The following is a 12,560-nucleotide window of genomic DNA, read 5'->3' on the forward strand; positions in this document are numbered from 1 at the left end:
ATATATATATACCTATACATATACATATACATAGGAAGAGAGAGTCTTAGAACTTCATATGTTCCATTAAGCTTGCAAAAGTAGATAATTCGTGTTGTGTATCAGATAATTTCACGTTAAATATTTGTCGGTTATAATAGAAATAGAATTTAAATAAAAGGTACATACCAGGAGATTATAGAGCTCTTTATTCATTTATGATGTATAAAATGCGTGTAAAGTCATTATGAGTAAGTCATTTAATACTATATAATCTAAACATATATCCCTTTTGTGTGTGTGTGTGAGTGGGTTGGGGTGTTGGCATGCGTGTTTGTATGTCGAATTTTTACTATTACTGATATATTATTAGATTCTTCTATTACTTTCAGTTTCGAGCACCGGCTCTACTGAACACCTCCCACTCTTCTGGCTCCTAACTATTTTTTGTTTTACTGTTTTATTTTGAACAACACCTCTAATAATTGCAACATAAATTTTAGCATACCATATAACATATGTATCTCAGATTGTCAAAACATTGACTAAGGATCAACGATTGATATATACCGGCAATAAAGAGAAGCACGGCAATTTTGTTTCAGTTTTCCAGTATAAATACTTTCTTCCATTTATTACTTATATGCGATATTGAGTTCTATTTACGGTCTATATTACTAGAACAACAAGTATCAATTTAGATGTGTACACCACTTTTAATGATTTAATCAGAAAACAATAATTTAAAATATAATCAGTAGAAGTTTTTTTAGATAAAGCGGGGATATCATGTTGATTTAGAAAATGGTAACAAGGTCTCATACACACGGGGTGAGAAAATAAGATATTGTGATATTCATAAATAAATTTTAAAATAAAGAATAGAGTATGTATTGAGTGATAGAATGAACGCATGAAACAACTGCCTTGACTCAAAGATATCTTGAATTATAATAAATGATGTAAGTTAAAGCTTCATATTTCTCTACTGTAAAAACATGCAAGAGAGTTACAGAAAGAGTTAATTTCATGTCCAATGTAATCAACCTTTCCAGAGCTACTTCATTAATTCATGCAGGTTTCATAAGTCTGAAATAGAGAGACTGGCAATCCCTTTTATCATCAATATATGATATTGAAAGCAAGAAGCAATAGTTTGTAAAACAATAGATGATTTGATAACGTAATAAAATGAATAAGGGAACACGAACTAGACTGAATTTCTGTTGTTCTTGCCTAGAGTATACGAACTAGCAATGTTAGCTAAGCAAGAAGTGATCAGCTGATCAGTTCCTCCATAACTCCGTTAGTAAACTCTATGTGTCTTTTAATAGATAATATTTCTGACAAAGAGCAGAAACCAAAAAATTGGGTGGTTAGAAAAGACTATTACACTGATCTCTGTATTTTTAAAGGCAGCATCTACGTTTCTTTCTGAGTGATCCGTAACTTCAATGAGGAACTTCTGCATAGACTGGGCATATGGCTCAAAAACATGCTACAGACTGGACTCCGCTGAAGGTATGAAGAGCTGGTGGGTAATATTAAACCATAGTACGAATTGCTTATTCTTCCAGTTCAAGAATGCTCTCTCTCTCTCTCTCTCTCTCTCTCTCTCTCTCTCTCTCTCTCTCTCTCTCTCTCTCTCTTTCTCTCTCTCCCCCTCTCTCTCTCTCTCTCTCTTCTGTCTATTATATTTCGCAAATGATGTTTTAAAAATGTAAGTAATCACTTGCTCGAGATTCTGTATAGTGTTATGAGTACATACACGTAAAGTAGAATCGATTGGATCCAATATTTGTTCTGATTACACTCAAGGAATATAAAAGAGATATTTGCCATGATAATGACCGGATTAAATTCTAATTTTTGAAATTTCTTTTTATATTTCTTGCAACAATCATCAATGATATTCCTAATGGTTCTTACGGCATGAAAGAATTCTATATGTTGCAGATGCTGCAGTAACAGTCACTGTTACTGTTGCCTTTCTTGCGTCTGCTTTACCGCGAGTGCAGCCCCAACCGAGCTCAGTCATGACCAAAGGTGTTCCAGGCATGACTGCCCAAACATTGATTTTACCTTTTTGTTTGCATATCTTGTACTACATTATTTAATTTTACCCTTCTCTGTAAAAAAGTAGGGTGCGATTTGAGACATATCTGACTGCTATTTTCAGTAATTCAAGCAACTTCTTGGAAGATCATTCCTTGGTTTTCTATCATTGCATTTTCAAGTGTAGAGAAAATATTGTAAAATTGTTGTGTCAGTTTTTCTTGATATCTCACCGGATTTATATTAATCTGATATCAGGCAATTAGTTATGTAGTTAGGAACAACTACACAAAACAGGCATATGAAACTTTTGGCTACTGCGGACAAATTGCAGTCACTGAAAACTTTGGGACAGTGCATTTGTGGCTGAGTAAAACATTGAATCAAATTCATAGCTATCTAAACTACCTCCTTCGTTGACTCATTGCGTTACCTGTTTTCTTTCATCCTCTATTTGAAATTGATATAGGTTTCTATTTCTTTATGGAAAAAGCCATTAAAGAACATTGCAGTTCAACAGAAAATATTGTTGCAAATCATGCTTGTCTATAACGAGATATTTGGAAATTGACAGTCTCATTGATTTCCCAACACACATTGGAGTATTTCAATGCAAAATATATTTGATAATGATTAGGAACCTTTAAAATATTTAAATTTATGTATATTACAGCTAATTGCATTCCGGGTATATACATACGTATACTTACATATAAATAATGTATGAACATATATGCGTTTTCTAAATATCCGCTTTTACTCAGTGATATAACAATGGATGACCTTATGGTCCTCTTCATCTATGCACGTTGGCAGAATGTTGTAGTCACAAAACACCCGTAATCATGCTTATGTGTATGTATGCATGCATGTTCCTATACATCTTTGTGTGTATGCTTATAAATATACCTGCGCCTGCATATATATATATATTATTATTATTATTATTATTATTATTATTATTATTATTATTATTATTATTATTATTATTATCATATTATATTATATCATATTAAGAATACAATATTTAAAATAAATTAGGTAAACGTTTTCCAAATCTTGCGAAATTAAACATTGATACCAATCCCGTGAACACACAACCCACCTCAGAGTATCAGAACCCACATCATAATAGAAGACACTATAATTCATTTAATTATAATGATAATAATTATACTAGGCAGAGTAGGAACAACTCGGTGAGGAAACAGGAATTTGTTTGCTTCACCCCTCCTATTTCCGCCCAAGTCAGTAACCTCCCGAATTTTATTTTAGGATTATTGAAAGTTGAGGTTTCAACCTTTTATGAATCAAAGAAGATATACATAGGAAGTACGGCTGACTTTAAGACTAGATATAGGGCGCACACAAATTCATTTATTACTCAAGAAACAAAAAGCCACAACCGCACTAGCTACCCACATTTATAAATTTAAAATGTCCAATAAAGAATTCAGTCTGGATTGGTCTATTACAACGGAAACCACATTTAAATTTTTTTTCCAAAAATAATTAGTTTATATGATTTTAACCTATTTACCCTTTGTGCATTTGGATTCATCTTAAAACACTATTATCTATTATCTATAGCTTCATAATCTATTTAAACATGTAATTTTAGTTCTTATTATATCATCGGCTTGAACAGTGTGTTCCGAAACAGCATTCGATTTTTAAAATCCTTAAATTTCTCATGTTTCTTAAAACTTTTAAGATTTAAATAACTCTTTTATACATCCTTTTAGATTAACTCTGTTAAGAGAAATGTAGATGATTGTTATGGTTGGAACTCGCCCATGCCAACGTAGATACCTTCGAGACGGCCGTCAGGCTTTGCACCTGCTGAAGATTCTTTTTAAAATCATTTTATATCAACATTTTCATCTATTTGATTTCACCATGTAGATATTCAAATATCCTCATTGATTTTAATACGGACATACAACCTGGCAAATACATTTATGTATTTATATATTTATATATTTTTATCATGTATATATGAATACATCTATGTAAGCTGTGGAGTATTCCGATGCTTTGAAATATACTGAATGAATAAGAACACGGACATTTGAAATTTGTTCTCTCTTTCTTGCTCTATTAGAGCGCTAATTAGTTGTACTCTATAAGGAGATAATTATCCCATCTGCTTCTTCATTAAATATATAGATAGATAGATAGGTATATACATGCATGTATATATATGTATGTATATATATGTGTTTATATATATGTATAAATGTATATATATATATATATATATATATATATATATATATATATATATATATATATATATGTATGTATGTATGTATATACATATTTGTCACAGATTTGTATACATAAGTACATATATTTGTTTATATGTATATAATATGTGTGTGTATATATGTATATATATGTATATATAAAAATGCACAAGCATTGTCGCTTATTTTGAAGGAGCAAGCGAATATGTCATTAGTTAGCAAATTGAGTTGAAGTTATTCACAAGGTTATCTACAGCTGCTGCAAACATTCCCTTCCATGTACATAAGGGAAAGACGTTTTACCTGAGGCGACAGAAAAAGACTCCTATGCTAAGCACAAAGATGATCAAATAACATACCCATGTGCAGCGTCTGTTACAGTGTACATCTTATGTATCGGTGGCACATATTGCTGGTAGAAGTATGAGAAACTATTTTCTACTTCGTCGGATGTAAGAGGCTGGTTGGAAAACAAAACGAAAAGAAAACAAAAATAAAACAAAAACTATATATTGCTCACGCAATATTTCATTGCTGAGGTCCGTAGTCTAATTTGTGACACTTGCAAAACAGATATAAGAATCAGGCGATGAAATATATAACAAGATATGACCATGCAGAATTAGTTGAGAGGAAATATAAGAAAGGATGTGTTGAAAAAGACAATGCCAAAATGCAATCGCTTTTCTCTCCGTACGTATACAAATTTTGAGATGCCCAAGTTAAAATAACTTACATAAAAATCACACAAGAATAAATCATGTTATGATATTATGCAAATTACTTTAAAACACTGTGTATTTCACTTTAAAATAGTGTGAATTCACAGAATTAATGCAGAGAGAGTTTCTTATGAGCTGAAATATAAGGTTGCGAGCGTTGGAACCATTTAGAATGACACTGTTGTTTGTTATCATAAAAATTCTGTAGAAACACCTTGAAGCGATATATAGTAGATGAAGTATAGAAAGCAATACAATAAGAAGGCAGTTGGTCTAACAAACTGAAGTGTTGCTATGATGTATTTATGATTTATAAATGTATTTCAGCCCCTATTGGTTCAGATAGGGAAGTAATAACCAAAGAAACATCGTGACGGTAAAAGCCACAAGGATTGTAGGAAAATGTAGACGAGGTTGTTGAAGGATGTAATGTCCCACTGGGTCTCTGACCTGGGCTGACTTAGAGGAACCAACGGTTATGTCAAGGAAATCATTGTTAGAGGTACGATACCATAATATGTTATTAAAAACTATGAGACTTTCTAGCAGCCCTAATATCTATTTCTAGAGGAGTATTTTAGTGGGCTTTCTAACAAGGATGAGGGTTATATTCAAGAGGCAAGGACTGATGAAAGCATGGTAATTATAGATATCATATTGGCGGAATGATGAGAAAGTTCTTATTTTCGGGAAGAGGAAACCAGTGGATAACCTCAACTGTATCAAACCTAAGAACAAATCAGCACATGGCCTAGTGATTAGGGTGTTGTTCTCACGATCGCGAGATCGTGGTTTCAATTCGTAGACCGAATGGTGTTTCTGTTCTTGAGCAAAACAGTTCATCTCACGATGCTCTGCGATCACTTCGACACTTGACGCGTGGTACACCGTGTACCTTTTCAGGCAACATCAATTTGATGGTGGGGGTGAGCTAATGTACAGCGCATATATTCGATCACTATAAACAAATCTTTTGTGCAGGTCGTTTGACAACAGGTGAAAACACATATCTCGTCTTCGACTGGAGAATCCGTCGCATATATATATATATATATATATATATATATATATATATATATATATGACTGTTGACACATTCTTCTGGTTTGTAAAGTAATTCATGTTTAAGGAAAATATAGGATATCTGTGCACTGGGAGTCCTCTGCTACAATTTGGAAATCTAGATTACATAACCATTCTCCTTCATTTAAGTTAAGTAGGAAATGTAATTCTACGAACCTTAGTAAACGCATTTGGTGTTTGACAGACAAGAGCATTAACTACGATGTAAATGGCCCATTATAAGTATCATCTTTCTAATTTTTTTAGTATACATAAATAGCTATTTTTTTTAGTATACATAGGTTTAATTTTGTATTCTTTCGCTATCTACTGACGTTATCACATACTTAACTGATTTTTCTTAGAATATTATATTTGTTTTTAACCCTTTTGTACGTGTTCATGCATTATAGATATTATTTCAATTTGTTTTGAATTTCACTCGTTTTGGTTTATATAATATTGTGATAGCATAAATTTTCAGATGTATTGGTTTGAATCGTATTTTGTATATTTTGTCTACATTTAAATATAATAGCACAAACGAAACATTCGTCGATAATGTATGATGTAATCATTAATCAAAGATGCGATTTTTCCCACCCTTGTTCATGTTGATATATAAATAAGTGAAAATATGTGTGTATTAAACATATAGCCATTTGGATTTATTTACAAACTTATATATGCGTCTAGGGATTTAAGTATCTAAATGTGTACATGTATCTTTCAGACTGCACTCATGTATGCATGATGTATCTTTTAAATTATATGTATACATAAATCTATTTATCTATACATAACAACACCTGAGCCGAGCATTGAGAGTGAAGTGGAGAGAAGATGAGGAATAAGAAGAAAGCGGTAATGATTCGAGCGGGATACAATCTGCATAGCAATAGGATACCATTCTTTTAAAACGACATTACCGAGCCATTGTGCATACCACCAAGAATGATAAGTTGGAGAAACTCTTCTTTGCGAACTTGGTTTTGTTGAAAAGATAGATGACCCGTACAACCGTCTTTGTGAATCTGAAAATAGAAAATAAAGTGAAATTTAATAATATCTAACTCTTGCGCTACAATGCTAATTGGTAAGTTTCTCTTTTTTTTTTCCTTAATAACTTATTCTTAAAACTAAAATCGTTATAATTAGGGAAGACTTAAGATTGGAGTCAGTCCTCCAAAGCTTGTGATTTTAATCTTCGGAATTCTGGCATATGTTTTAAATATTTTTTCATATTTTAAGAATTTCTTTTGATGTGGTTATCTTACATATTTATTACGATATTGCTGGCTACTATTTGACACAGCATTTGCAACAGTAGAAACAAATAGTTTCAATAATAAAAATAGTTTGGAAGTACCTGATATGATTACTATTATTTTGCTTATTGTTTGCAGTTAACGCTGTTGTTTTATTAAACTTTTAGCTTTATTCTCTTCAAATAGCTTTCCTATATGTGTTACCTCCTATAATTTAAAACAACCACATTAGAATAACTAAACAAAACAACGTTGCTGGCAGCAGCAGACTATATGGCAGCAAAGGAAGTCAAGTGTGATAATCTACACTACCTACAGCAATATGAGCCACGCCAGGATAAAATATAATATATTCCATGTCAATCACATAAATGCATAAATATCCAATTATAGCTATTCGATTATTTCACACAACTTTTGCTCCGCAGTAGCCATTGAAATATATCTTCAAATATTTTTAGCAGTTTAATATTTTTATTCCCTGGAATGCAAAACACAACAAATTGTCACATATATTTCAAATATTCCAAAAAATGGGCTATACCATTTCCTCTTCATGTAACATATTTAGAACCTTCCTAGGGTGTGACTATTCGTCTCCATCCATATACAATACAACAAATCAACGACATATTATTCATTGATTATTGATGCTTCATTGTTCACCATACATCTAGCTGTGTTCAGATTTTAACGCAGAGAAAATCACCGTTTCAAGAAATACAGTAAATAATATGCTTTCCTGATGAAATTACAATATGACCGAAACTTGTTTGGAAATACCGTTTTCTTGTTCTTAAGATGAGTGAAAAGTCTCTCTGTATATATGTGTGTGCATGTGTGTATGTATGTGTACGTGTGTGTATATGCACGTTTTCATAAATATATGTATATTCATAAGTTTCCTTCGTATGTGAATGGGGTGATTATAAATATAGAGTTATTCTTATGCAAACACTCAATCAATGACATATATGCATATAGAATCAGACTGCTTCGCAGCTAGATAAAGAAAGAGAAAGTGAGAATGGGGGAGAAGGTAAAAGAGAACGAGAGATTCAGTAAAAGTACAGAGCGTATTGTTTAGAAAACATCTATTTTTGTAAATAGTTCTTAGACATATTGTGTTTTACATACATCTACGCCTGTTTTTTGCATATATATGTTCCATTCTGTGCGTTCTCATTACCATGTATATGATTATAGATGAGTGTGTTTGCTTCTAGCAGTTTATATTACTACTATGTAGTAATATATTACTCGAATACTAAAGGAACCATTGTATTAGCATGATTCACATATGCAGCAATCACTAGTGACAGGCGATGTTCAAAAATGCTTGTCTTAAATTTTATAACGCTTATTGTTCCTTCGGGGATTTCATAGATGTGTACTCACAAAACCTTACCACAAACTTATTATTTGCAAGGCGAGGTAATTTGTTATTTATATGTTGGCTAATTCAGAATTTGGAAAATATATGTCAGCTAATTCGAAATAATCGCTGAAAAATTAATATTGATTTTACCATTACATAAAATTACGTCTAGTTTGCAAGATAGATCAAACAGTCATAGAACTGATAAAGAAATGTACGTTTGAAATACGGATGTTGTGTTCTGAACACATTATGGCTTAACAATTTCTGAGGTTTGTAATGGATGAGAACAGAGCAAAGACGAGACCGATACATTTCAAAATAACACAGATATCATAACAAAGATCGATAAACTTAGTGATGCTTTTAAATTGGTTTTTCTGTACCTGTGTTGGTGTAAATTTCTGAAGAGAAATAACAGATATGAGATGTAATATGATGAAAGAAATCTGCGAGTGATTCATTAATAACTCAATCAGTTTTTTTATTACCTTTCCCAGATCAAGAATAGTTTGACAGAGAAAAATTTAAAGCTTCTCGTACATATAGAAACAAGGAAGTCTTAAAACAAAGAGGTTTTAAGTGGAGTGGAACAACCTGAATTTTTAACCGTAAAGTATGGTTAAAAAGAGGGCTTTGCAACAACGTTGTTTCAGGTTCGTCACTATTCAATCCCTTGGGCAATATCTTTTAAAATAACCCCGAGCCGACTTATGCCACGTGAGTGAATTAGGTAGACAAAAACTGTGTGGAAACCCGATATGTGTGTGTATGTACGTGTGTGTGTGCGTGTGTGTGTGTGTGTGTGCGCGTGTGTGCGCGCGTGTGTGCATGTACGTATATGTGGGTATGTATATGCATGTATTTTTATGCTTATACCAACCTCGTTTTACAACAAGCGTTGCTTTGTTCACGTCCTCGTAACGACTAAACTTAAAAACATAAGTACTGGGGTCCATTTGTTCGACATAAACTCTTTAAGGTGGTGCCCCAGAATAGCCACGGTTCGATGGCAGAAACAAGCAAAAGATATATATCATAATTTGTATCTCTCTTTTTTATTTTTAAATTTTGTTATGACATATTTTTCACTAGTCCTGTGATGTATCCATGGCTGATATCTAACTCAAAATTTTAACGTTTTGTAGTAAATATGCACCAGAATTTTCAATTGCTTTCATAAATTTTAGATGTCTGAGTGAATTGATTAATGCATCATTATCTCACAATACTCATTTTAACATATTCAGCTGTGCACATAATATTTTGTATGGTTAATGCGTGGTATCCAAACTACTAGGTTTTCTGACCAGTATTTTCTTATCCAGATATCATCAAAACTGATATTTCAATATTTTACCAAGATGCGCCTTGAGGACAAAATTATAGACACAGGAAACACAGCCGGTACACTAACTTATGGAGTGACCAGGCTACATACATCAGAGGAAGTACATCAGACATAGATTTGAACATCGGTAAGATTGTGTAATGCTTACATCTGTAACAGTATTTAGTTCTCAAGATCAAATCTATGTACTGTTTAAAATGGAGAGCTTTTAATTAATTTACTAATTTTCCCATGTTCACATAGCACAACTTCAAATAATTCAATTCTGGTTACTTTTACAAAAATAATTCGATTGCATTTCTTCTAATTTGTAGCCTATTATATCTGGCAAATGAAAAGCATATACTATGATGCATCTTCGTTAGATAAAGGAAATACTTTAAACAATTTGACATTTAAAATGTAATGCAGCGGCCTTTTGAATTCCTGTAGTCGAAGTTGTCACTTAATAACAAAACAATAAAATATTGGTACAAGACGAAAATGTAGAAGAAAGAGAAAGAAGAAGCAGAGAGGGATAACAAAAAGGAGAACTAAGACAATATATTGAAAAAATAAGAGTACGAAGATTTTTTTTTTTTTCCATCAGAATAATTTCGATTTTCAGGTAAAGTATATTTAATTGTCTGAAACATGCGAATACTATCGGCAACAGCGACGCCAAACCGAACTGGCACCTCGAATGATTAGCTCATTATTGTCTGTGAGAGTTTCTATTTGTTTGCAAGTGCTTTGTGCAGTGAGTCGTTACACTTGTTGATATTACAAGAATGCTTGGCTACATAAGAAAGTTTGTTACGATAACAATCAACACAGCCAACTACATCCAGTTGTTGGGTAGTAATAAACTTGTTACAGATAATCATAAAAAGGAATGCAAATTATTTGTCACGAAATGACCTTCAAACCAGCACTTCTGAGACAAAATGGCTTAAATTGCGGAAGGACAACTTCAGAATTGAATAATTTTATTAATTCATGTGTTAGTGTGTGCACTCACATACGTATATTGGTATATATACATACATAATACATATATATAAAGAGAGAGACAGACAGACGGACAAACAGACAGACATGCAGACAGACAAACAGACAGACATGCAGACAGACAAACAGACAGACGGACAGACAGACGGACAGACAGATGGGCAGACAGACTGAAAGACAGATAGATAGATAGATAGATAGATAGATAGATAGATAGATAGATAGATAGATAGATAGATAGATAGATGTAGACATATATACATATAATATATGCATAAATATATATATATATATATATACATATATCTGTGAATGTATGTATGTTTGTATGTATGTATGTATGTATGTTTGTATGTATATATGTACACACGTGTTTAAGTATCTATGTACTCATGTCGCAATAGATTTGAAGTTTATTACGGCAAAGCTAAAAAGAATGTCTGTTTATCAATCATATTCTCAAATAAAATACACAATTCTTTGCAGCAATTCGACTAGCGATATTAGAGGAATTATTTTCACCAGATTAGGCCTAAGAATCCTTAAATTAGTTTCCACTATGATTCGAAACATCCCAAAACTGGAGCTTTTTGCATTTGGTCAAGCATCTCAGTATTTTGGCAAACTTTTAAAACCTCCAGCTTTAAGGCTTTTATAAGGCTTTGTAGTCGATGGAGATTTCCACATCATACTGGCGGTTTTGTGCCTGAAGTGCTGCATTTATATTATATTCATAAAAGATATTAAAATTTGTGATTTGAATGGCTAGAACATATCCTAAAATTAGACAATAGACTAGAAGTATAAGAAAGGAAAATGCAAGACGTTTATTACAAATAAAAGTGATAAAGAAAAGTTTACCCCCAAAGCCAGCAGGTTAAATTACCCTTCCAGCTAAATCTGAGATTGCATTAGTCAGCAAGAAAATTTGAAGTACCTCCATAGCAGCATTAGAAACTTTACAAACAGAGAAATGATAGTAACAGACATTATTTGGTTTTAAAATATTACCAATAAACGTAACTCTAGATTTATTCAATTTAAATTTGACCTTGCCGAATTTTGCCCTTCCATTTCTAAATATTTCTAATGAAATAATGATAGAAGAATAACATTTAGATTATCATGCATGCAACCAAAACTCTACTTTTTACCCCAGGTAAGCAAATAATTTTCTTTATATACGATAAGAGAGGAGAATTTGTCAATTAGGACGTGGAATAAGTACAGTGTTATTGGACGCTCAGGAAAGAAAAGAAAAGAAAGAGGATTTCACGTTTCGGGCGGAGCCCTTCATCCGAAATACAGAAAAAGTCCAAAGAAGGGAAGATGGAGAAAGAAAATCGCCAACGATACACACGCGGTAACATATTGAAATGACCGGAAGGGAATGGGTGAAGAAAAAGTTCTTTCAAAGATAGAAGAGTGCAAGAGAAGAAGGTATATGTGTGTATGTGTGGGTATGTGCGTGCGCGCATGTGTGTGTGTGTGTGTGTGTGTGTGTGT

General features: G+C 32.5%; 1 protein-coding gene across 2 annotated transcripts in view; it reads right to left on the reverse strand.

Annotated features, from left to right (window-relative positions):
• The window catches only part of LOC106883780 (glutamate receptor ionotropic, kainate 2), a 276,968-nt gene that overhangs the window by 56,842 nt on the left and 207,566 nt on the right, over positions 1-12,560 (reverse strand). The window contains exons 7-8 of one of the 2 annotated variants that reach the window (XM_014934910.2): positions 6,997-7,101; positions 4,643-4,743 (exon numbers count right to left, since the gene is read on the reverse strand). In XM_014934910.2, the coding sequence (XP_014790396.1) occupies positions 4,643-4,743; positions 6,997-7,101 (206 nt within the window). The remainder of the gene's footprint in view (positions 1-4,642; positions 4,744-6,996; positions 7,102-12,560) is intronic. The other variant, XM_014934911.2, reaches the window with a different exon arrangement.

The sequence above is a fragment of the Octopus bimaculoides genome, chromosome 13 (genome assembly GCF_001194135.2).
Source record: "Octopus bimaculoides isolate UCB-OBI-ISO-001 chromosome 13, ASM119413v2, whole genome shotgun sequence".
Taxonomy (NCBI): Eukaryota; Metazoa; Mollusca; class Cephalopoda; order Octopoda; family Octopodidae; genus Octopus; species Octopus bimaculoides.